This window comes from Theobroma cacao, chromosome 6, assembly GCF_053813885.1.
Source record: "Theobroma cacao isolate CCN51 chromosome 6, ASM5381388v1, whole genome shotgun sequence".
Taxonomy (NCBI): Eukaryota; Viridiplantae; Streptophyta; class Magnoliopsida; order Malvales; family Malvaceae; genus Theobroma; species Theobroma cacao.
In genome coordinates this window covers 5,451,392-5,478,841 of record NC_142644.1, presented here as the reverse complement: position 1 = coordinate 5,478,841, position 27,450 = coordinate 5,451,392, and the positions used below count along the sequence as shown (strand labels likewise).

The 27,450-nt window shown below is 34.2% G+C and overlaps 1 protein-coding gene and 1 pseudogene across 1 annotated transcript; one reads left to right on the top strand and one right to left on the bottom strand.

Moving 5' to 3' along the window:
* Window positions 1-8,662: 8,662 nt before the first annotated feature.
* LOC148762009 (uncharacterized) lies at window positions 8,663-11,132 on the bottom strand (annotated as a pseudogene).
* A 1,101-nt stretch (window positions 11,133-12,233) lies between these two features.
* On the top strand, window positions 12,234-26,854 carry NUDT3 (nudix hydrolase homolog 3). The gene is made up of 21 exons (XM_007023475.3): window positions 12,234-12,460; window positions 12,655-12,834; window positions 14,936-15,013; window positions 15,662-15,758; window positions 16,925-17,058; window positions 17,167-17,248; window positions 18,182-18,268; window positions 19,548-19,654; window positions 19,733-19,904; window positions 20,049-20,302; window positions 20,399-20,480; window positions 21,033-21,098; window positions 21,425-21,502; window positions 21,586-21,681; window positions 22,434-22,540; window positions 22,643-22,811; window positions 23,593-23,676; window positions 25,234-25,328; window positions 25,411-25,501; window positions 25,583-25,729; window positions 26,504-26,854. Exons 1-21 carry the CDS (start codon window positions 12,378-12,380, stop codon window positions 26,555-26,557), a joined length of 2,343 nt encoding a protein of 780 aa, XP_007023537.3. The 5' UTR covers window positions 12,234-12,377; the 3' UTR covers window positions 26,558-26,854.
* Window positions 26,855-27,450: the final 596 nt, after the last annotated feature.

Genomic DNA, 27,450 nt, shown 5'->3' with positions numbered 1-27,450 from the left:
GGTGAACTTTCTTCATTATTTTTGTTGTTCTCTAAGCTCATTTCCTCCATTTGTTTTTCTAGGATTTCTACATCATCATCATCATCATGAACTTCTTTTTGTAAAGCATTTGACTCATCAAAAACTACATGGATTGATTCTTCAACGGTTAAGGTCTTTTTGTTAAAAATCCTATAGGCATTTGAGTTTAATGCATATCCTAAAAATATTGTTTCATCACTCTTTGTATCAAACTTCCCTAGGGGCTATTTTCCATTGTTCAATACAAAACACTTACAATCAAAACTCATAAGGTGAGAAATATTTGGTTTCCTACCCTTGTAAAGTTCGTATGGAGTCTTTGAAATCAAGGGTCTTATTGAGACTCTATTAAGAATATAAGTTGCTATATTTATTGCCTCAGCCCAAAGATATTTAGGTAGGTTGTTCTCACATAGTATAGTCCTAGCCATTTCTTTTAGGGTTCGATGTTTCCTTTCTACAACTCCATTTTGTTGAGGTGTTCCAAGTGCAGAAAAATTGTGATCCAACCCTTTTTCATTACAAAATTTGTCAAACTCATCATTTTCAAATTCTCCTCCATGATCACTCCTTATGCTAAATATGGCTAGTCCTTTTTCATTTTCTACTTTCTTACAATGACTTAAAAAAGCTGTTAAAGTATCATTCTTATGAGCAAAAAAATAAACCCAAGTATATCTAGAATAGTTATCAACTATTACAAAGCCATAAGATTTTCCTCTTAAACTAGTTGTGCTTATTGGACCAAATAGATCAATATGAAGTAATTCAAGAGGTCTAGATATTGACACAATCTTCTTAGACTTGAAAGATGTTCTAACTTGTTTTCCTAGTTGGCAAGCATCACATATTTTGTCGCTTTCAAATTTTATATTTGGCAGCCCAACAACTAGATTTTTCTTAATTAATTTTGACATGGTATGCAAGCTAACATGTCCTAATCTCCTATGCCATAACCAGCTATCACTTTCAGCATTTGCAACTAAACATATTTCATTATTTATTTCAAGATCCTCAAGAAATATCATATACATATTCTTCAATCTCTTTCCTATAAATGAGATTTTGTTTGTACTTATATCTATTACTTCACACTTGTTTGAATCAAAACATATTTTAAATCCTTTGTCACATAATTGACTAATGCTCAATAAATTATGCTTCAAACCCTTAACTAACAACACATGACTAATTTGAGTTTAGGAGTTCTTACCAATCGTACTTATCCCATGAATCTTACCTTTTAAATTATCACCAAAGGATACGATACCTCCCTTTCTCTTGTCTAGCTGAGCAAATAACATTTCATCTCCTGTCATGTGCCATGAGCAGCCACTGTCCATGTACCAAGGCCGCTTCTTCTTGAGTTGAGCTCTTGAACATGTCTCCTTTAAGTGTAGCTCAACCTACAAAATATCATTTCATTTTTTCTTTATAGGTACCCATACTTTGATGGGTCCTTGAGTGTTAGTTGCAATATAGGATCCTTTTGGAACCCACATTTTTTAACTTTTTTGCAGGTTATTTTTCTTAAAGCAATCATATGATAAATGTCCATATTTACCGCAACTATAATATTTAGATGATGCAAAAGCAGAATTCTTCTTGTGGTATGCAATTTCTTTTGGAGTTTCATTTTTTAAACATTTGAGAGCTGTGTTTTCATCAAGTAATTTTTGCCAAGCTTCAGTTTTATTGTCCAGCTCTAGTTTTAAAATTTTAAAATCTATTTTTGAGTGTTCTAACTCAATTTGTAAAATATTTCTTTGCTCAAAAACAGAATTGAACTCGTCTCATCTTTTCTAAATCATTTTCAATAGACACAGCCTTTTTCTTTAATGTTTTGTATTTTGAAAAAAGTTTTTCAAATTCATCATAAAGGCACTCATACTCATCTTGTAAATCATCAAAAGAATTAATGTAGGGGGATGAGGATACCTCGGTTTCATCCTCTTGTGCCATTAAACAGATGTTTGCTCTTTTCTCAGATTTTTCATCTTCAGCTTCAGAGCTTGATGTGTCACTGTCCGACCATGCAGCAGCTACCATTGCTTTCTTGGATTTCTTATTTTTGTTTGGAGTCTCATCTTTCAGCAATGGACATTCTGAAGTGACCAGGTTTCTTGCATTCGTAGCAGATCAACTCCTCTTTTTTGTTAGAGTCATTTTTTTTCCTTATTTTTCATGAAGCAACTTGATCTTTTCTGAATCCTTTTCTAGCTAATCTCTTGTTTCTTTTGCCCATAAGCTTTTTGAATTTTCTTGCAACCAGAGCTAATTCTTCATCATCATCACTTGACAACTCTTCCAGCTCTTCTTCAAGGATGTTGGCTTTAAGTGCATATTTTTTTTCTTTTCCTTTGATTCCCTCCTATCTTCTTCTTCTTCCTCTTTAAGCTCCAGCTCATGAGTAAGGAGAGAACCATAAATCTCATATAAGGTGATAACATTTAGATCTTTTGCCTCTCGGATTGTAGTCACTTTAGGCTTTCAATTTTTTGGTAGACTCCTAAGCAGTCTTTTTACTAATTCATGTTCAGGGATAGGCTTACCTAGCTGACTCAATTTATTTGTGATGTTTGTAAACCTATCAGACATGCTGGTGATGTCTTCACCAGGCTCTATTTTAAACATTTCATAATTATGTGTTAAGAGAGCAATTTTGGACTCCTTTACTTGAGAAGTCCCTTCATGGATTATTCTAAGTTTTTTCCACACTTATTTAGCTGTTGTACAGCTTGAGACTTTGTTCAATTCAGTGGGGGTTAATGCACAATGCAATGTGTTGATGGCTTTAAAGTTTATTTGAACTTTCTTAGTTTCAGCCTCGGTCCATTCAGACCTTGGCTTGGGCATCAACTCATTTGTCACCACATTCACAGTTGAGGGCATAAAGGGTTCATCACTTATGACGTCCCACATTTCATAGTCTATAGGTCTAATGTAAATTGACATTCTAGTGCTCCAATAAGGGTAATTAGAGCCATCAAACAGAGGTGGTCGGTTTATTAATTGTTCTTCAGCCACTACTGATTTTTAGAGAGCCATTTGGATCCTCTTTAAGGATGTCAAGCCTTAATAACAGGGAACTCGCTCTGATATCACTTGTTGGTTCCAATAATATGTGCTAGAGGGGGGTTGAATAGCACACTTTGGCTCTTAACAATATTGGAAACTAATTTTCAAAACTTAAGAAAATAAAAACAAAGTACAATATGCATAGCAATTTAAAGTGGTTCGGTCCAAGACCTACATCCACTACCTTGATTATCCAACCAACGATTTTCTCAACAAGTCCACTAAGAACTGGTAAAATTCACAAGCTTTCACCAAGTTTTACAATAACTTTTCAAGGCTCAGCCAAAACCTTTTACACTAGTTTTTCACGGGCTAAACTAAAACCCAAAGTAGTTTTTCCAAGGCTCAACCATAACCTACAACAATCAAGCTATCCCAAGCTTGAATAACCCCTTAGAGTGACTTCCTCACTCTAAGAATACAAAAAGAGTAGTAAACGAAAGTACCTATGATCACTGATTAATCTGATTGGTACAAGATTGAGTGCAAAATACAAATGCAAAGAGTAGGTGTTTAAGTGCAGACAGGTGCAGTGAACATTTTCTGTTTTTTCCAACTTTCTATAGCTCAAATCTCATTCAAGGCTTCTAAGAACTTGTTTCTAATTGTTGAAAGACCCTTTTATACTTAGAGATGCAACTCTAATGGCAATTTGGCAGTTTTATGTTCGTTGGAAACAGTTGAGGATGAGTTCTAGCCGTTAATCTGTCTTGTAGTGCTCTAGTTCAATTTGTAGACAAAGATCTCTTAGTCGACTGACTTGGTCGACTAAGTTGGTTCTATTTCAGATTGCAGATTCTAGTAGAGAGCACTTAGTCGACTTACTTGGTTGACTAAGTTGGTTTTGTTTCTCAAACTCTTCAACCCGCCATCCCTCCAATTTGAAACTTGGTCAACCAACATTCTTCCTTGTTTTACCAATAAGCTTCCTCCTTGTTAGATAGTTACATCTTGTTATTTTTATCCCTCTTTTTCTTTTGATATACTCTTTGAAGTGTTAAATAATTAATTTCATATATTAATTTTCCTGCACACTCAAGTAAATATATTAGACACAAATAAATGGGAATGTTTTATTATCATCAAAAACTACTGGTGCCAACACTTTCTGTCATGACCCGGTACTCTCTTCGAGCCCATGACAACTGTCGCGATGTCCCGATAGACATTCATCACTCGAAATGTCGATCGAAATCTCGCAAGGCTTTAATATCAGTTTTCTCACCTCCCCTTTGATCAACAGTGGTAAAATAACATGTTTTAAGAGGTCATAAACTATTTCCAAATTAAAATAATAGAAAAATAATTTTTGTCTCACAGGGGCATTTTGGTCATTTTTTCCACACTAATCTCGAAACCAGTTAAAAATGTAGTATACGAGTGGAAAACACATTTTTCATTATCAAAAATAAATTTAGATGTCTAAAACATTCATTTTAAACGAAATTATATCTATTTGAATATAACAAAAATATTCAATAAAATATTCTATTTTCTTGTAAAATAATATTTATAGAGTTACCGATAAATAATTTTTGTAGCGTAAAAGCAAAATAAATTCATACATACTGTAATACAGATAACCAAAGTATAAAATTTAATTTACAGTGACACGTAGACCCACGAATGACCAAAAGTATCATAAGAAATAAACCTACAGTTTTTGGATGATGCAAGTCCAACTGTAGTCCTTGACGATACCAGCTATCTACAATCTATTCTGAGCTTGAAATGGGTGGAAAGGAGGGTGGTGAGATTATAAAATCCCAATGAGTAAACAAACATCATTTAAATCAGCTAAAGCCGAGTAAAAGGAAACAATCAAAATATCCCATCACATTACGTATTTCACAATTTGAAAATTCATCCCAACCCATGCAAACGGTTGTATTTCATTTAATTTCTCATTAAGGCTTATGACTTTCATAAACATTTGGCTCATGCCATCAAATAGTACTCGATGACACCTTGATCAGAGGCGTACACTCGAGCCCACCAAGGCTGTTAAAAATTTACATTTCACATAAAATACATTTTTCGTTGGACATCACAGTCGTTCCTTGACGTTGGCTGAGTTCACCATCACGTGGTGGTTCGGCGTGAAGTGAACTCAAATATCACCTCAAGAGTTACCTTACGCCCCTCTACAACCAAGGTGAGCACATATAAACGGGGTTACCGTGCCCCTCTCATAGGCTAGTCCACGAAACCCGCCTACTGCATTAAGCTAATAATTATCCCACCAATCAATAAAATTCAATAACATGATATGGCAATTATTGTAATTCACAGCCTTTCAAGGCAAACAAACAATCCGTATTTCAATACAATTGCCAACTAGCCAATCATGCCCTATTTATCATAAGCCAATCAATTAAAACCATAAATTTACAATTTATCAAGTGGTCTCCAATTACTCTATTTTCAAAGTCATCATTCAATTTCAAGACAATTTATAAATTCATTTCATTTAAACACATTTTTCATAAAATTCACAAAATAGAATAAAAAGACCACTTTAGATAATTAAAATGATGATAAGGTTACTCACTTCACAATAACGGGATTTTTACGTCGCTATTGATTCGTACTCATATAATTATTCTTAGTTGTCAGTCACCTACGTCGTTCGGCACACTCCCACAACAAACTTTCCTAGCAACAATTTAAATCCAATATACTTAGTGCATCAATTCCACTTCTCTCTCTCATCCTATTATAAATCTACATTATTTTTCCTCATTTCTTCCAATATTTTACCATTCAACTTAACACTCTCAACCAAATTATGCATCTAAATTCCTCCAACATCAATAATTCTTCACAACGAATCATTTAAAATTTCTTAACTTCATTCGAGCACTATTCGTAAATTTCACATTTTCTTCTTTACTTTAGTCCTATGACACCTCCTAATTAAATATTTAAATATTGTATTAAAGTAATTTAAATTTAATTCATATCACCAAATAACCAATGTATAATTAAATAAAATGGGTTAGCCTCCATATAGTCCAATTTCACAATAAGCCATGGAGTAGAGTAAAAAAATTTTCCCCAATTAGGCTAGGTTGGCCCAAGTCTCCACCTTCTTTTTCTTTTGGACGTTTCTTCCTTTGTTGTTTTTGGACCCTTTTTCATGAACTCTTCCCATCTCTTTCTAATTGGGTCATGCCCATTCTTTCCTTATTGGGTCATGTCCATTTATATGCATATATGTAGATATATATATATATATATATATATATATATATATATATATGTATATATTTTTTTCTTTTCTTTTCTTTTCTTTTTCTCTTCCTCTTCTTTCTAGCCGACCAGCAGCTTCTTGCTTATCTTTCTTTTTCCTTTCTCACGTACAAGAGCTGTCCACAATTTCCTCTCTTTCTTTCTCACCGTCGGCCACACTTTCTAGCTTTTTCAACTATAATTTTTCAACAGCCAAAGCTGCTCATATTGGCTTCAAAATCAGCAGCTAAGCTGCTCTATTTTCCCTCCAAAAATTAGCAGCCAAAACAACAAAGATTAACAACCAAAACCGCACCTTACAACCTTCAAAATCAGCTGCAAAAATCTGCACTTCTCAGCCTCCAAAACTAGCAACAAAACTGCACTTTTTAGCCTCCAAAATCAGCAGCTAAAGCTGCTCCTCTCACTCCTTAAATGGACAGAAAAATTGCTCTCTTTTCCTCTTTAAATGGTAGCAAAATCGCCCCCCTCAACTCAGCTCTTCCACCTTCCTTTTCTTCCTCACCACTCGGCCTTCTCTTGTTTCTTTTTGTTCTCTTTGGTCACGCCTTCTTCTTGTTTCTTTTTCTTCTCTTCACTAACCGACTTCTCTCTTTCATCTTGTCTTCTTCACTTTACTTATTCACCCATATATATATATTTTATTCTTTCCATTTTATTCCAACTTGGTCGACCCTTCACATTTTTCTTCCTTTTTTCATTTTGTTCCACATGGCCGACCCCCTTCCATCAATTAAATTAAAGAGTCTTTTGACTTTTTTTATTGACCACATGGGCGGCTACCCATGTTGGTCTTCCTATATTATTTTTTTTATATATACATACTTGTATTATTATTTTTACCATTCATTTATTTTATCTCTTCCATTTAATTTCTCTACATAATCTTTCAACTTTTATACTTTAAATTCGATCTCTTCGATGCATCTAAAAATTTTAATTTTTATCTATCTTCCTTTCTCTGTACGTGTACCACCAAAATATCAAAATTGCACTTCAACGCGGTATTATCATAATATTTAAATATTTACTTATTCGCATTGGTTTGACTTAGCAAAACACGCGTATTTCACTTTCGTCGTTCATCTCCAAAAATTTATTTGTATTTCTTCTCCTCCACTTGGATCAACCATATGATCCTTTTTCATGACTGATTTTGATTTCGACATCCGATTATTTTAATATTATTTATTAATAAAATATTATTTTATTCTAAAAAATTTCCCTTGTCTCCTTGGTACCTAAAATACTTTATTATGCCTCAATTGACTTCCGAATCACCTTTTATCTCACAAATTCTCTTTCGATAAAAATATTATTATTTTATTATTATTTTCTCACGTGCGAAATATTATATCTTAAACTATTTCTTTCATCTTTCATCACTTTTAAACATTATAATTGACTTCAATTTGCATCCGATCAACTTTATTAATCACTGTTTCAAAATATGGGGTATCACATTTTCCTTCTACATAAAGAACTGTGTTTAATTCTTAGTGGTAACTCCATGTAGACCTCTTCCTCTGAGTCTCCATTGAGAAAAGCATTTTTAACATCAAATTATTGTAGAGGCCAATCTCGATTTGCTGCTATAGATAAGAGAATGCGAATTATATTAATCTTGGCTACTAGTGCAAAAGTCTCTTGATAATCTATCCCATACCTCTGCGTATACCCCTTTTGCAACTAACCTTGTTTTATATCTGTTAATGCTACCATCTACTTTGAGTTCCACCATAAATACCCATCTATATTCAATTGTCTTCTTTCCTTCGAGTAAAGAAACCAGTTCTCAAATAAAATTCTTTTGTAACACCTCCATTTTCTCGTTCATCTCTTTGATTCATGTTGGATCTTTTAATGCATCATGCACACTACTAGGAATAGATACAATGGATAATTGATTAATAGTGAGTGCATACGATTCAGACAATCTATGGGAGGACACATAGTTGCTAATTGGATATTGGACCTCGGCTTTAGGATCAAGTTCATATTGTTTCTTTGGGACTCCCTTATTCGATCTTTGTGGATATTTAGGAACTATCCTTTCTATAGGAACATGTGTTTCATGGGACTCATTAGATATGAGATTCGAAATTTCATGGGACTCATCAAATATGGGATTCGAGATTACTTCAGATATGGCATTTGGGATTACTTTAGGGAGAACGTTATAGGTTAATTCTTCAATTAATGGTGTAGGCGTAGGCACGGGTAATTTTGAGGATTCTATGACAAAAGTACCTAATTCATTTGCAGGAAGAACTAACTCACTCTCAATTTTAGGAATTTTATCATAACATTGTTAAACACTTTTCCCAAAACGTCCATTCACTTCCTCTAATTCCATAAACTCCTCTCTTACACCACCTTGTGGTAACACATTCTCTTCACTGGAGCTCTTCCCCTGAAAAAAAGTCCAAAGACTCCTCTTAAATAATAAAGCTCTAATTCACAAAAAGAAACATCCAGGTTTTATGTAATTGACGGGTTTGAGGGTCATAACACCTATACCTTTTCTGAAAATCAAAATAGCCAACAAAGACACATCGTTTTGCACATGGATCAAGTTAATTTCGCAAGTTTTTGGGAATGTGAACATATACAGTTAACTAAAAACTCATGGTTCAAGATTAGGGAGGTGGGGAACTAAAAGTAAAGATCGCATTTTTTGTTGAAGGGCTTGAAAGTTTATCACTCAATAAGGTATTCGGTTAATAAGGTAGGTAATGGATTTTACAACTTCTCCCTAATAAAACTGAGGCATGTTTATGCCAAAGAGAGGCACGAACCATTTCTAATATTTATCTATTCTTCCTCTCAGTCAATCCATTTTGCTGTGGATTATAAGTATAAAAAGTTTGATGACGAATCCCATGAAGGCTCAAAAATTCATCAAGAGATCCATCATACTTAGTACCATTGTCCGTTGTAGAGCATGAATTTGCTTCTAGTATTGAGTGCCCACCATAGTATAAAATTTCTGAAATGCTATGCATACATCACTTTTATTTGAAGCAGAGGTACCCAAGTCATTCTAGTACATTCATCAATAAATGCAACAAAGTAATGAGCTTTAGAAACAGAAGGAATTTTTACTAGACCCTAAACATTAGAGTGAATAACTACAAAAGGTTTTGAACTTTTATTCAAACTTAGTGGATAAGAAATACGATGGCTCTTACCTAGTTCACAAATGTCACAATGAAAATCCAAATCATTCAGACTTGAAAATAGATGTAGTTGTAACTTCTTAAGATAAGTAAAAGAAAAATGGCTTAATCTTTAGTGCCATAACCGTATAGTTGCTCGAGCTTTTTCTTTACTACTAGTTCAATTCACCTTGTTGAATTTCGATCTATCACTTTTTGTTAACTTCAAATAATAGAGTTTGCCTTGCCTAACACCATGACCAAGAATCTTCAAAGTCAGAATACCTTGAAAAAGGCCAAATGAGGGCCAAAAAGTTACAATGCAATCAAGAGTAGAGGTAATTTGGCTAACAGATAAAAGATTACATTCAAGGGATGGAACAACAAGAACTGTATCTAATGTAAGAGTATTGGATAATATGACAGATCCTTATCCAATACCAGAACATGTACTATCATTAGCTGTGGAGATAACAGATTGAGAATAAGAGAGGACTAATTATAACTAACTAAAGTCCTTAGTCATATGGTCAGATACCCTTGTATCAATAATCCATGTATTATTCTTAGAAGTTGCAAAGAATACTGATGCCTTACCACCTATACTTGAGTGGGCAACGTTTGCCGTAGGTTGCGATTTGTTTGTAACATTTTTCGTAAGCTTTGATTGGTTTTCTTCCGTGGATGTCACCATGGCTTTCCTTGCAATCTTCTTTCTTAGTTTCTTTATGAAGTCCCACTACTCAGGATAGTCAATGATTTCATAACATCGTTGTTTCAAATGACTTGTTTCACCACAATGAGTACATACCAGAATGTTAGATTTTTTGGTTGATTGATTACTTTGATACTTCGAGGAGCTAGACGATAATCCTTGTCGAGTTCGATTGGCTAGCATAGTCGTGCTCTCAAGATTCGGGCGAAAGCCTCCCATTATTTGTCTTTGTTGATATTCTCTCTTAACATATGCATATGTGCTTTTCAAATCAAGTTTTAGATCTTTTAGTAAGATTTCTCCACAGACCTGAACAAATTCAAAATCAAGTCCACTTAGAAAAATATGGACTTGAAGCTTAGCCATCGCGGAATGCAGTTGGACTATACCTTCCTACGAGATAGTCTTGTGATCAATTTCCTAAAAAATAGCCACAAGTTCATTATAGTATGTTGATAATGGTCGGCCACTTTTTTTAGTAGAAAAAGATCTCTAATTCAATTCAAAAATACAAGTCTCGTCCCATCCATCATGGAAGGTTTTCGATATAGTTTCCTACATCTCCTTGGTTGTGAGAAATGAATAAATTGTTACATTAATGATGGACTCATTGAGTCAATAAGCCAGCTTTTCAATTTGTGATCTTTAGTAATCCATGTTCCAAGAATAGGATCTCCGGGTACACGCTTTTTTGCTTCTCTGGTGAGATATCCAGCTTTGTTGTGAGCGCCAATACGCATCTCCATGAGTTGAAATCATAATAAAAAATTTGTCTCATCTAGTGTAATACTGGTAGGAAACACAAAATTGTCTTGGTGGACAATAATTGCTGGTGTTAGGTTGTCTGGTGCGGCTGGAACCATGGAATTGCTTGGTTCAATTAGAACAATAGAATTGGTTTTTGCCATGTAGTTTCAGATGGATAGAAGAAAAAAATTTGATGGTGATTTTTTGAGTATAAGCTTCAGAATACGAGATTTGTGTTAAAGAGTTCTTTTCGGATTAAAATTGCTCTGATACCATGTAGAAAATATTGAAGATCTAAGCAAAGAACTAAACTGCTTGACAAAAAATAAAGAATTACATAAGGAACTATTTATAATAGCTAACTAAACCTAAACCTACTTGGTGTGCAAGTAAAAGTAATTATAATAACCAACTAACCTAAACCTACTTGATGTGCAAGTAAAGAAAATAGTAAATAAAGAAGTATTCTAACTCAGGCCTCTTTAGTGTACAAGTAAAGTAAAAAGAAAATAAGAAAATATTCTTCTCAAAATATTTCTAAAATTAATAATTATAGCTCATGTGGACAAGATCAAATAGTAAGTCTTTATAGTCCACTATATATTTATTTAAATAGTTTTTGAAAAGGTATTGTTAAAAAAAAAATACAACTCCAGTCAAATAGAGCTTCTCCATAATTGACTATAGCAGTTCATGCTTCATTCTCCAACATTTTTAAAATCTAATTCATTCCCTTGTTGGATGTTCTTGTTACTTATTCATTGAGCTAACACTCCTAACAACTCTAGTGAAATTGAAATATGCCATACAAAATTGTCATTCAATTGACTAGGCCAAGTGTCAACTAATTACATGAATTGAACATAAATTGAAAGATGGTCCTTATATACATATAGTTATAGGTTATTGATAAATTGCATTTTTAGATGTGAAATAAATTTCTTTTTTGTTCGAGTTGAGGTTTGGGTCAATTAATCAAGTACTCATGAATAAATAAATAAATTTACTCTTGTAAAGTCAAGAATGTAATGGGTTTGTTTATTTAGATAATGTCTAGAATATTAGGATTTGAATTCAAATAATAGTCTTAAATTTTAATCAAGATTCTAATATTTTATAAATAATAGGATTTTTGTGGCATTGTCAAAATTATGACTCTTTTGATATTTCTTTTACGAAGAATGAAGAGAAAAATAAAAAAAATAAAATGAACTTAAATTAAATAAATAAATAGAGTATTCAAAGCATTTAACATAGTGACCGCTGCGAAAGCAAGACAGGCATCCGATTCAAAAACAAAGAATAAAGAAAAGTAAAAAAGGAGTTAGAATCTGACAGACAAACCATTTACTAAACTCTTCAAAGATCATTATCGTTGTTAGCTTTGAGGAAAGAAAGAAAGAAAAATGGCAGAGCCTCCCTTGCAACAACAAGAGTATCTCGATGTTCTTACAAAATCCGGTGAAAAAACCGGCGTTTCCAAGCCCAGGCACGTCCCCCCCTGCTTCCTCACTCTACTATAATCTTAAAGGAATCTTCATCTCTGGATTATCATTTTTCTTATTTGGTTGAATTATTGATCTTTCAATACAAATGACCTGACCGGTTATTCCAGTTCTATCAGCCAATTATTCTCTATACTGTTAGTTTCTGAATATGTAAATCATTGTGGTGCTCTTGCAGGGGAGATGTTCACCGAGATGGGGATTACCATCGAGCTGTCCACGTATGGATCTTTGCTGAGAGTACTCAAGAATTGCTTCTCCAAAAACGTGCACACTGCAAGGACTCGTGGCCAGGGTTGTGGGATATCTCAAGTGCTGGCCATATATCTGCGGGTGATTCATCACTAATAACAGCGCAGTATGTGAATCCTAGTCCACAAGCTCTTCTTGCTGTTTTTATTTAAGGAGCTTGTATGCTTATGAAGAACTGTTTATAATCTTTCTTCTCTGTGCTATGCAAAGATATTGTCCTCATCTTCTTGTTTATCGTTGCTAATTTTCTTTTGTTGTATATTCTTGGTTGGCATGGTTAATATTTTTTGTTTTAAATATCTTATTGAGACAGTCTCCTAACTGATGCTAAACCTGGTGGTTTCCGGAGTGGCTAACCAACCCTTTTGTTGGGAACCAGTGAAGACATCTGACTTCTTTTTTTCTTGTCCTTCTTTTCAAAATGTTTGGTTCTCCTAATATTTTGAGTCCACTTGATATATAATCAAATGTTAGCATTTTCGAGAATATTTTCTTTCGTCAACACTAAGGTCACTGAAGATACAAGAAAAATACAATCTGTTCATTTTCCTCAGAAGGGACTTTCTTCAACCATAAAATCAGAAGTAAAAGTCCTAATTTTTAATTTTTAAATTGTATCAACAATGTTTAATTTGTTTACAGCTATGTTATAATCACTTTTTGGCATACACTCTATCTATTGTAGTGACACATAGTTTGATAACGGTGTTTTAATAGCAGTGTAAAGTTGCCCCCCCACCCCCCGCCCCTTATTTTTAAGGGCTGTCTTTCTTGCATACTTATGTGCGATAATCTTGTAAGGAGGAAGATTCTTATGCAAGGTATTAGGGAACAATGATCCTCTTCTAAAATGGGGGCAAGTAAACATGTTAAATATACTAACTTCAAGTTTTCAGAAAATATATAAATATATTTCGAAGGGAATTTTTTCTGTTATTCTTGTTGTAAAGTTTTCTTTTTTCAATATTTTCAACTTCTTGGAATGTAATAGAAAATTGACATATTTTAACAATTTTAAAGATGGTAGTATCACAAGTGATAATTTTCAATTATACTAGATAACTGACAACTGTGAGAGGTAATTTCTGGTAGTTGTTAGCCAAGATTGTCATTATTACTTTTTAGATCTGAATTCAGTGAGTAGTTACACTGTCAACAATGTTTCCCGGTGGCTAAAGATGTTGAGACTTGAGAATAATGGGATGATCAGTGGATAGTAGCTAAGAAACGGTGCAGTCAACTCCTGGTAATAGTAATTTGATTTCCCCCAGAAATGACTTACTGTCTTTCAGAACAGAAAGTCACCTTTTTTCCCTAAAAACCAGACCTTGTTTTTTGTTCGAACAAGCAAATATATCCCTTTGACTAAGTTTCTTGTATTACGCAAAACATGGAGAACTTGAAAAATATCTCTATAAGCTATATTTTGCAAAACAAAGCGTATTGATGTTTTCAGTCACTTAGCGGCTTGAAGCAACCATTGCAGGAAATGGTGACAGCTTCAAAGTTGTGAGTTAAGATTGACTGTCCATAGTTCCTATTACGACCAATATTTGAAAAGTGAGTGGTTTCAGAAATATAGCTGCCCAATTTTCAGCTTCAATTGCACTCTATCTTAGTAATTTCCATCATTCATTCACCCCATATGTATATTCTCAGGCCTGTATCCAATGTTTGAATCCTTTAATCATGAGCCGAGGAGCCCTTTGCTTTGGGATTATAATGAGTTTCCTTTGAATTGTTATGACAGACTCCCCTGCTACTTTAAACCTTGTATATCTCATGGTTATAAATACGAGGAATGCACTTTGACCTTGAAATCTTGAGGACATGGCTCATGATGCTGGCAAGTTTTGAATTTGACCAGATTTCCTACTATAGCCTAACAGATTATTGCTTAATAAGAATAAAATGATAGTTTTTTTTTTTTTTATTAACATTGTTCGACATGATACCTGTTAGTTTCCTTATTCTTCTAGCAATAGCTATCTGGAAGATGATCTTATTGTCCGTTCCTTTGTTAGTAACTATCAACACAAGAGACTCTTTGGAGATCAGCTTCTATGGATTTTTTCCTAGCTTAGCCCAGTTTTCCATCTTCCCCATCACTTCTTACTTGTTGAAAATATAACTCTCCACATATTTATCCATATTTGGTTGTTCCTGGTGTTAAAGTACGCTGCTTGCTAAATATCTTATGGATTCAGGAGGGAGCTTCATGAAGAACTGGGGGTGGTCCTCCCAAAGGATGCATTTGAGTTGATCTTCATTTTTCTTGAAGAGTGGTTAGTTGATAAAATTCTCTCTGTTGGATGAATTTTACTTTTCTCCTTATAATATAACTGCTCTAATGAATGGATGACTATGGTTCTTTGTTGGTGGTCTTGACCACAGTTTCTTTGGTTTTGTTTTTGTCATCTTTTACTTTTTCCCAATGATTAATGCGAAGAAATCACACTTTCATCCCATTTATGCTTTGCTAGACTTTTAGCAGCAGTGCAGTAATTTCTCTGGTGCTAATGCAGCTTATTATATTCAAGCCTATTTTTGGTCCATCAGGGTTCCATATTTTCAATAGACAACAAATACTTGAGTATATTTATTGGGAAACATATGGTTTTAATTTTCAATAAAGTTCATAGATGGATTGACTTTCTTTTTCTTAGAGAACAGCATTTTGATCTATATTTTTTCTAAGGTATGCTGCACCAAGGTGATGCAATATTGAAGACCAACTGGACCTTAAGATTTTACTTTGGTCCTGCATCACTTTCAATGAACCATTTTCACCATTTTTGCGTTTTTCATTTCATGCTGTGTTTATTTTCATGGAATTTTTGTTTGATGAATTTCAATGTTTTGGGACGCTTAAGTGGTTTTGTGATGTTTGCAACTTCATTTGACTTAATACTGCCATTTACATTTGGTTGCAGTGTCATAAATGATGGAAAATTCATCAATAATGAATACAGTGATGTATACCTAGTAACAACTCTAGATCCAATTCCTCTAGAGGCCTTTACACTTCAGGTAAGGAAGTTAATCATTATTTTCAGTTGAAAATTTCTACTCATTCAATGTTATTTCATATGTATATAACAAAATTCTGTTTTCTTTTTCTGTATCAAAGTACTTTCTCTAGCCTTTAAGAAAAAAATTGAGATGAACAATAACAGTTAGAATTATCATTCAACATTTTACTGGTTTTGCTTTCTATTGTTTTGGATGAAGCATGGATTCATTTTCTTGCTATTCCAAAATTTTCTCCAGGAAAGATAAAGTTGTGTATAAGTGGAATATGTGGTGTAGGTATGCTTTATCATCTCAAGTTTAAACATTGCTTGTAATGAATGTCCATATGGAATTCAACTCCGGATCTTAAGCCGACTACATGGCCTGATGATGAAATTCCAACTCTTGTTTGTGTTTCAATGCTGTTTTGTTTTGTAACTTCTGTTATTTGATCGGAAACTTCCTCGTGGATCTTAGTGAGCACTGAAAGAAAGATGCCAGGTGATGAGTTAGAGGAACTTAGTTGAACAAATTTCTCCTTTTTATTTTTTTCAAAATCTTCCAGAATACTATGGACTGCCAAAGCATGAGTAAAATTTAACTTTTCAAAATCTCCTTTCCCATGCATTTTTGAAGTTAAATAGGCAGTTAAAACAATCAGGAAAGTACATAATTTAGAAATAAAGGTTTTATGGCAATAAAATTGCAATACTGGGAAAACATCTTGCACTGAGATGAATGAGAATTCTAAATGTCCGTAAATGTTTGATCACATGCATTGGTTAGAAAATACCATTCTTTTACGGTTAGTTGTAGAACCTAATAGGCATGCTCAGATATGCTTCAGTAGTCCTATTTTAAATTAAATCACTATAGCTCACAGGTTTTTATCCGATAGCCTGAGATCTCTTTCTTCAAAACTTCCATCCTTACCATCATTGTCCACCATGAGTTGGTTTTAATCTTAGAATCTTAAAGGTGTAAGTGGTACCCGGTGCTTAATCATTAATTCACTATACCCTTGTTTCACAATCATATATGAATATCATGCTTTGACTTGCAAAACATGTTCAAGCCTCAAATTCATCTTATTATAATTTCTTATTAATAACAGGTAAGAACCCTACTTCTACAAAACTGTCTGAAAATCTGAATGTCTCTTATTTGCTTTTGTTTGATGACAGGATACTGAAGTGTCTGAAGTAAAATATCTTTCTTATGAGGAATATAGGAGTCGGCTAGCTCAAGAAGATGCTGAATATGTGCCTTATGACGTAAATAAACAGTATGGTCTGCTTTTTGATATAATTAGAAGAAGGTAGGCTATGAGTAGCTATGGCCATGAAATCCAACAAAATAGTCGTCAAATTCATCTAACTGTTATCTATTCATGTTGTTGTTAACATTTCACATATACTTGCCAAAGGTACAAAGAGAACACTGAGGCACGCAGTTTAGCACTACAAAAGCAACTTCAGCGATATGCTTCTGTTTCTCTGACTGCAGAGGTTGTCAACTTTCTTCAATTTCAATATTAGTTACTCTGCTGTCTTGGTTATGACTTCTGATCTATCTTTAATATCTTACCCTCAAGCTTTTATGTAGTCAATCTGCATTTAGACATGGTGTGATGTGACTAGTATGTGTCTGCGTGCATGTGCATAAATGGACATCTAATTTATTATTAATGAAGCATCCTTAGATTTAAGTTTTTATGTTATATATACATTGAGTAGGATGTGGAATCTTTGTCAATCTACTGGAGGTAACTCATGGTACAAAAATAGGATATGCATGAGATAAAAAAGATGGCAGTGGGAAAGTTCTGTATGCATGTGCTTGAATGTTTTCTTTCTACTTACTGCTGGATGGCCCTGGTGTGAACTGCGCAAATTTCAAATGGAATGCAAAAGAATTTATTGTATGATGAGAGATGCTGGATAGTGGATAGGATCTTGACTATGTAGAGCTTGTAAAAGTGAGATGGACAACTTTTAATGGGTATTCTATGGAAGATAACTAAAGTATGACTGAACCATCAAATCACCTTCAATTGTACTTTAAAAAATTCTGATTGCACTTTGAGGGAATTTATGGATACTTTTGGTTTTACCTTCATCACTTTGCTCATTCTCAGGTGGATGACATTAGAAACAGGCATATTTGGTTGATTTTTTTTTTTGGGTTATTTCTTTTTGTGGTCTGTCAGGTATCCTCCGAAGATATATAGAAGCATGGAGTTATAGGTGATGTAGGGAAGGATTAGTGTTATGATTCTTTGTTCTGCTTGCATTACACATTCAATGGATCACAATATATAAGATTCATGCACAACTGTCAGCTCTTCTCTCACTTTTTAAGTTTATAAAAGATCAATATTAGAGTAAGGCCTTTTCTAAGTATGTATTGGAATATTTACTAAATCTATTCCCTCATTGCAGTTGACAGGACTTACGGATGCTGACAAGGAGGCCTTGGTATTACTTATTAAGGCTGCAAAGATTATGGATGAGATCTTTTATCTTCAGGTTGTATTTATGCATACAAGTAGACAAAAAGTCACACACACAAGTACACAGATGCACAAAAACTTGTGCTCTGATCTGCTAGCATATCTGATGGTTTAGGCGTGCTTTATTTTTCCATGGGCTTAAAACTTGTTTTATGAAGCTTATCCATCTATGTGTGTGTGTGTGTGTGTGTGTGTATACATTTATTTTTGTTATTATTATTATGTTTGGAGGTTAGTTTTGGATTATTGACATTTTGACATTGAGATTTGGAATTGAGAAAACCTCCGATTTTGAGTTTATGCAATTAAGATTGTTCAGACTATTATTGAGTATTTTTATTCTTGGTTATTTTTCCTAAATCAATATCATATATGCCAGCAGTGAGCATATAATTGTTGGTTTCTTTTGATTTGAACAGGAGGCATAATGTGTAGAATCATGCCACAAAATAGCTAGTCTAGTGCATAATATTCACAAGAACTCTCCAAAAGACAATAGAACTTTTAATTGATTAAAAACTTTATATTGAAAGCCACATAGATGGCTTGTTTTATTACCAACGCACTAGTTGCAAAACAGGGAGACAGAACACAAAAATTCTTTGCTAGTTCAGTGTTATAATATAGGTGGTTTTGAGTGATTTCTCTCAGATGCTTCTAGTGCCTCATTACCTTGTTTCTTCTCCTGGGGAAAATTAGTTTTAAACTTATGAAATGGAATGCATATGTGGTCTTTCCAAGAGCAATTCAATGTGAGATGATATTACAAGAAAGTATTAGGTATATGGGCATAATATAAGGAAGAAGAAGGCATAAGTCGATCTTACACCAGAAAGTAACTGCCAAGGATTACAACTTAAATGTCCAGAGTGCAAAAATAGAAACTTTGTTTCTTTCACTAATTGCACAGACTTTATTAGCTAAAAGGTCATTATCTTGTTGCATGCAAAAAAAGCGTTTTGATACATATTTACAATGAAATTAGAAGTATTCATTTTCAGTATAGGATTTCAGCCGGTCACTAACTCGATTTGTTGATGGAACCTTGTGCTCTGAATGACATAATTGTTTCCATGTCTGGAATATTGCACAGAAAAATTATGTTGTTGTGAATGTTTTCATCTAATTTTACATCTCTCTATCATCCTGAAGCGCTTAAATCTTTAGTTTATTTGGAATGAAAAGTATTAGATGGTATGGTGCTAAATTTTGCAATTTAAGTAAATGCTTAATTTTGATAGCATGGCACCATATGCTGATATTTACCTTTATTCTCTTCCACCTCAAATAATCAGGTTTGGTACAGCAATCCAGTTCTAAGAGAATGGTTAAAGGAGCACGCTGATGTCTCACAATTGGACCGCCTGAAATGGATGTATTATTTAATTAATAAGAGTCCATGGTAAGTCTTTCTATATGGTGCGTAGTTTTTTTGTAGGGAATATCTCTCTATTAATGATAAAACATTATTTATCAACAGGTCCTGCCTTGATGAAAATGAGGCATTTTTAACAACTGCAGATTCAGCAATAAAGCTGCTTCCTGAAGCCACAAAGCCAATTACTGGGTGGAAGGGTCTAGAGTACAAAGCTGCATTTCCGATGCTAAAACCTCCTGGTGCAAACTTCTACCCTCCAGACATGGACAAAATGGTAGTACAGGGAATTCATTATGTGCTGCAAAGAAGAATAGTTTATGATTATATAAGTGACTATGCAACTAAGCTGCCAGAGTAAGCATCGTTTTTTTATTACTTACATATGGACTGAGATTGACAAGTTTCATTTGTGTCGTAGGAATTTAAATTATGGAAAGGAAGTCTAAAAGCGGATCAGCAACAAGATGCAATAAGCTTTTTCAGTGTTATTAAAAGGCACAGTCAAGTAAATTGGGACTCTTTTCTTTACAATAATATATTTGATGGAACAAATGATTCAGCAGGGTCTAGTCATGATCTTTATATCATTCCTTACTCCCAAGAGTATCATTCTTTCCTGACAAGAGCTTCTGAACTGTTGCATAAAGCTGGGGATTTGGTCAGATCACCTAGGTATGGTTGTGGCTGAATTTTTTCCTTCTAATGTGACTGAATTTGAAAGCTTATGCCACCTGCTAATATCACTTCAGTTGTTCTTGGTCTATTTAGTTTGAAGAGGTTGCTCCATAGCAAGGCAGATGCATTCCTTTCAAATGACTATTATGACTCAGATATAGCTTGGATGGAATTGGTTAGTAATTTCTAAATTTTTATCCTTTTCTTTCTTCTTAGGTTATGTTACTTTTTCATCTTTTACATCAATGAATTGTTACAATACATATTTAGTATGGTATAATTTTAAAAAGATACCCATAAAATTAGATCCAAATGAATGGCTACCTCTGGAAGCAATGTGCTTGAGAAGTACTTAACTTGATGAGGGGAGAATTTTACTATGTTGATCTAAGAGTGGGATCAAATCCCCCACCACCCCCCCCCCCTCCTTCATTAGATATCAGAGTTAGCATGTAGGAGGATGACAACGTCGCCAAGTTAGCTCAATTTTAAACTTTTGAATCACTCCCTAAACAAGGTGAAAGTTTTCTTAGAGCCACCAATTCTCTGGTGTTGGTACTACTTTTTTTTCTCTGCTTTAAATTCAATTATATCTTTTTTTTTTAATTTCAAAATATCAGTGATATCTTGTTTTGATGTCAATACTTAATTTGACATTCATTTCAATTCATATTCTAATGAACTCACTGGCACTTCTTTCTCTCCCTGTTCCATTTTCCTGGTTTAGGATTCTGAGCTGGATGTCACCATTGGTCCATATGAAACATATGAAGATGCATTGTTTGGGTTCAAGGTAATGTTTTTCATATTAAACACATTTTCTTCCTCCACTCCAATCATTTTTATCCAGCATAAGAGGGTGTTAATGAAACCTTCTTCTCTTTAATTGTCCATCCTTTTCTGTTTTTTATTTAGATATATTTATTTGAGTCATTGTGGCAAGTCATGGCTTACTAGAGTTTGAGTGCTCCCATATGCGCTTGCACTTATGCATGCTTATGTCCATGTCCTTGTATAAATAAAGGTTGAAAATTAAATTTGTAACCTGGTGTAATTGTGTTGCAATTATGAGTTTCCTTTGATGGGATGTATAGCTCATTAAAGGCACTGTTTGCTTAGGCTACATTTGAAGCATTTATTGGAGTTCGGGACAAAAAAGCAACTGCTCAACTTAAATTGTTTGGTGATAATTTGCAGGTAGGTAAAGTTATTCATAGCCAAAGTTCTAGCAAATTTCTTCTGGTCACTTATTTGTTTCTGACAAAATATCCTATGTTTAGGTTTTGGAACAAAACCTTCCTATGGATGATGCATACAAATCAAAGGATATCATTGCTGCTCCAATTCGTGTTGTTCAGCTTATTTATAATGCAGGGGTAAGTTGTAGGGAACATTGAGAAAAACTTTTCATGATAATCATATGATTTTGTCAGCATTAATATACATCGCAGACGCATGAATGTTGTATGCATGCATTTTGTAGCTAAGATTTTAGGGACTGCATGCTGTATGAATAGTTTGTTCGAAGTTATATTGCTACACATAATTAATTCATGGTTTAGATCCTCCTCTTTCCCCAAACCTTTAATCTTGAAATTTCCCTTTGTAGATTTTATCAGCCGTTGACATAATGATTGCTTAGACAAGTAGAAAAAGAGTAAATGAAGTATCAAATGTAATACATCATGTGTGTGTGTGTGTGTGTGTGTGTGTATGTATGTATGTATGCAAGTATGTATTATGTGGGCGCATTAACTAGTTTAGTGACTCAAAAATGGATGCAAGGAATGAGATTGGAAAGAATGCAGCACAACAAAGAAATCATCTCTGAAATTTTACCTTTTTGGACAAAGTTCTGGTGCAAAACAAGTAGAAGAAAAAACTCATGTTGCCTACTGGTGCTGCTGCGTGGTCCTGGCTGCAGAGTTACTATAGTGTTTTTTAATAGAAAATCAACAAGTTGATTTTGGTTGTCTATCCATAATATGGAATTTATTGTTTGAAAAAAACCCTTGTTTGTATTTCTTTGTTTTCATTAGTTTAATTTTCCTCTAGAGCATCCTTTCTTATATATGCAATCATTTATCTCAGACCAATATAAGGTTAACATATTTGTATTTTACAACAGGATGTGAAGGGTCCTCAGACTATTGCTTTTAATTTACCAAATGATGAACGTATAGTAAAAGATCGAGGAACAGCAATGGTTATCCTTAAGAATGTTTCAGAAGCAAAGTACAATTTTTTCCTTCAAGTTATATGATCATTTTTTAATTGCTCTGTTGCTTACATTTCCATAATTCTTAATGATTATATGATTATTTTCATCCTAACCAGGTTCGAACAGATTCTTCAGCCCATAGCTGATGCATGTATTACAAAGGAACAACATGAACTTGTAGATTTTGAGTCTTTCTTCACTCACACAATCTGCCATGAGTGCTGCCATGGAATTGGGCCTCATACCATAATCCTTCCTGATGGCCGAAAGTCTACTGTTAGATTGGTTAGTTATAATGTTTTCTTTTTATTCATGTTTTATTTCTGTTTTTGGAATGTGTCTTTCTAGCATTTTTATTACAAACATAAATTCATGTACTGAAAGGAAAAAATTTGAGCTCTTTAATTATATGAGGCCAGTTATAGTAAAATATCAACCATCCAGCTCATTGTAGGCGGTACATCCATATATGTGAGCATACTTTGTATCCTGTGTACCTTTGGGTTGGGAATGGTTAGAAAACGCTTGCTTTGCTGTCAAGCAAGATTATATATTTTATAACATCGATAATGTCTACAAACCTTGAGCTTCTTTTTGTTCATACTATTGACTCTGAGAAACATTTAACTGCATGTAACAGAAGGTATTATGTAAATAGAGGTTTATATATTATTAGAAATGGGGGAGAAAAGAGAAAAGGAAGTAATATAATTGCAACATACATGAGTCTGGAGAATTTGTGAGGAAGATCATTACCAATGGATTATAGGCTTTCTCATCTAGTATGGGTTTTCTTTTTCGTTCAAGAGTCAAGACTAGGGTTACAAGCATTCTTACTATCCATATTTAAATTGTGATTTCCAAACTTTTAACTTGATTATTGGAAATGGAATTCAAAAATACTCTTGTTCTCTCTCTTTGTGCTGCATCAATCTGGCTATTAACCTTTTTCTTTTGAAGTTTTCTTGTTGGAGTTTCCACAAGTTACTATTTTCATTAACATTTATGTTACTGTATTCTAATTATTTATGGTTTGCAATGGCTTCTTTCCTACTGTTTCTAATAGGAGCTGCAAGATCTACACTCAGCTCTGGAAGAAGCAAAAGCTGACATAGTGGGTCTTTGGGCACTGAAATTTTTAATCAAGAAGGTTGGTGACCAAATCATGTTTTAATATTTTTTCTTTGATGATAGGAGTGCATTTGACTATCAAGTTTGCACGTTAGTTGATGCAGTTGGCAATTAATTTTTCTCCAAGTGCCTTATCTTTGGGATTAGGATTTTCGTTCTTTGCTGCAATTTACTAGTTCTTTCAACCTCACAAGTTTTTCTGCTTTTACAAGAATAAAGAATTCATAAATTTCAACTGCCACCAACGTGACTTAAAATTCATATTTTACCCAGCTGCTAACCCCCTTCCTAGAAGAAAGGTTTTCAAGTTGACTCAAGATTGGGCCCTAATCATAAAGATTAGGAGCCATAAATTGTGGAATTCAGAAATTTGTGTAGTCATTTAAGGATTAGATTGAGGTTTCATGAAAGCCAGCTACAAGGTTATTGGTATTAGCTAGTGAAATAGCTGCTTTGAGTGACACTTATTTTACATATTTATTTGTGAGTCAAATATTTCATTGAAACACACCAAACTGGGTTGCATGCACAGCCCAGAAATATTCTTTTTAACAAAAAATCTTTGGTTCAATTTCATTGTGCCCCACAAAGTTTCAATTGCAGCAATCTCACAAATCTAAGCACAGCACTCCTTCCATCCCCCACCCTGCCCCCTCCACAAATTTTGACCGGCAAAGTTGAAAGAATGTATACACATCACCTGGATATTCGGTTATAGTTCTTTTTTTGTGTGTGTTATCCTTGCGTAATTGGGACAAGAATTTGAAAATTCAATGTCTTTGTCCAATCACTTTCTGAAACCGTTTTGTCAATTGGCAGCTTCAATATCCCATCAGGATGTTTGTGATTTCTGTAATAACAGAACTTAACAAAAATGCTTGTCAATTCATCCACATCTGATCTTTTCAATCTGTTCATTAAGTCTGGTGACTGCAATTAGTTGAAACCAAAAAGTGGTCACTTGGCATTTGGCAACACAGAAAGTAAAGAAGGTTGATGACGCATGTGAACTTGGCTGTTGAGCATATTTTCTTTATCTGACACTGTAAAATTCTTTCTTAGAAATGCCTCAGTTTTGGAGTAATTCCTGTAATGGGAAAAATCTTAAAGGGTCAAGAGTTGGATAAAAGAGGAGTTTCTTCAGATCGCAGGTGTTCAAATGCAACCCTTTACCATGCACATCGCACTCCTGAATAATCCTTCACATGCATTGAATTCATCTGTTTGTACATGCACTTGTACTAAGACTTTAGGCTGGAAGTGGTCTTACTGGTCCAATTTTAAGTAGTATAATGCCACTCATAATTAATTTGAGACAGGTGTTTTAGTCAAGCTTAAGTCCCAAACTCCCAATAATGAACATAGGGAGGTAAACCTTTAAACTTGAACCTTACATTTGAAGGATGACTGCAGAGTTAATCCATACTGTATGAAGAATAAGTCAGAGAGTTGTGCAGTAGTTGTCTTTCTATGAGAACATTATGTGCTTTTATGGCAAATGATATTATGTGGAACTAATGAAAATGAAGGCTTATCCGTAGTCTCTCTCTCTTTTTGTGTTGACATTTTGGAGCAGCATTTACTTCCGAATAGTTTGACTAAGTCCATGTATGTTTCTTTCCTTGCGGGATGCTTTCGCTCAGTACGATTTGGCTTAGAGGAAGCTCATGGGTAAGCAAACTATTCTCTGTCCATTGGCAGCATGTTTTTATTATTGTTATTGACCATTCTAGATTTACTGAATAATGTTCAGAAAAGGACAAGCATTGCAATTTAACTGGTTATTAGAAAAGGAAGCCTTTATTCTGCATCCTGATGAGACATTTGCCGTTAATTTTGACAAGGTATGGCATGTTTAAATTTTCTCTTAAATAAATTTGTTTAGCTAAAACACTTCCACCAAAAATGTTGTTATCTTTGGAAAGGTTGAAGAAGCGGTTGAAAGCTTGAGTAGGACAATACTTACCATACAGGCAAAGGGTGACAAAGAGGGTGCAAGTTTGCTTCTTGAGAAATATTGCACGATGACACAGCCATTGAAAGTTGCATTGCAAAAGCTGGAATGCATTCAAGTATGTCCTACAACATTCTAGTATACATTTATGCATAAATACTTCCAAGTGGATGGCTACTAATTTAATGCAAAAATTAAAGTTATTGGTTAGCATGTTTTTGGGGAGAAAGAGGGATAGATGTTTACTCTCCGTGCACACGTACTGGAGAAAAATTGTTACCGGGCCTATGTGCTAGCGCCATAACCCTAATTTGGTATGAGATGGAAAACGGAAAGGGAGAAGATGAAGTGAACAAGAAAACTTGAGATGCTACCAATGTGGTAGTGTCCTATTGTTAAAATAAAGAATACAAAAAAACTACAAAAACTAATGTAGTAGTTACCCTAATTCTGTAATACTTAAAATGATCCTCTCTCTTTCTCCTGTTCATGGAATAGATTTATAAACAGGAAGCAGTGTGACTAAAGAATCTACTTGCCCACATCATACCCTCAAGGGCTTGGCTGTTAAACGTAGATGGTCACCTTATAACCTAAATCTTTAATTGCTATGTAAAAGGTGAAATATTGCAGTAAAATTGATGCCCGTTGTGTTCTAACCTCGTCTTATCTAGCATTATGCTTATAATGCCTCATATATTAACATTTGCCTTAGGTGCCAAAGTCTCTCTAGCTTTTATGTGTTTTGAAGGTTGATGTCATTTTGTGCTTTTTTTTTTATTGGCAGGAATAAGAATCTGTTTTCCAATAAATGATTATGATAGAAATATTAAATGAAAGGGCCTATTTCAAGTTCTTTACTTATATTCTTTTGCTTCCATTTATTTTTCAGGTGCCTGTGGATATTGCTCCTACATTTCCAGCAGCCCAAATGTTGTTAGAATGAAAGACTACTATTGTGTAGTTTACTACTACCACAAAGGGCCATGCCGTTTATGTTTGAAATTACAATAATAAAATAATGCTTTTTAGCGGTAGCATCATTCCTCATGTATACAATTTGTTGAGGTATATTTGATGTCAGCTGTACGATTGGGTGAATCATCCCTTTACAGAAGTGTAATTTCTCGAACGTTTCATGAAGCTGTAAGTTTGATGAAGTTCCTGGTTCAAGTATCCAGGAAACCAGTGTGAATGATATGTTGGCTTTATTAGAGATTGAACAAATTGAGCTCTTCTTGCATCCTTAGCATAGCTAATTTCCTGCATTTTCTCATACAATTCAGAGAAGCAAATATTGATTCCAGGGAGAAAGAGTCATGGAGCATTTGAGCCTAGACATGGAAACTTACATGCACTCCTGCTGAGCACCAATCTAATTTAGGTTATCCAGCCAACCGTAGCCTCCAGTGGACCACTGTTAACCTCTCAAAATGATTGATGAATCCAATCAGATTGTGGATTTAGTTCTCAGGAACAAGAGACTGTACCTTATTCATGGCGTATGGTTAAGAAACATAGGTCGTTGAGTTTTCATGAGCATATGCTATCCTTTCGTTTCCAAGAACTTGCCTGATGTTCAAAAGAAAATTTAGGGACATGCTACTAGTCTGACGAACTTGGTGCAACATAACGTAGCTGAAATGGTTAAGTAGCTGATTGTCAGTCGACCTAATGGTTTTAGATATAACGTTTGAAGCTCAGGAATCTGCATTAGTTTAATTGTTAAATGAAAAGCCTGAAAAAGGAACACTCCACCTAGAATGCAATGGGGAAAGAGCAACGAGAGCAGAGTTCATTCTAGCAATATTAGAGTCAAGATTTGAAGAATGCTAGGAC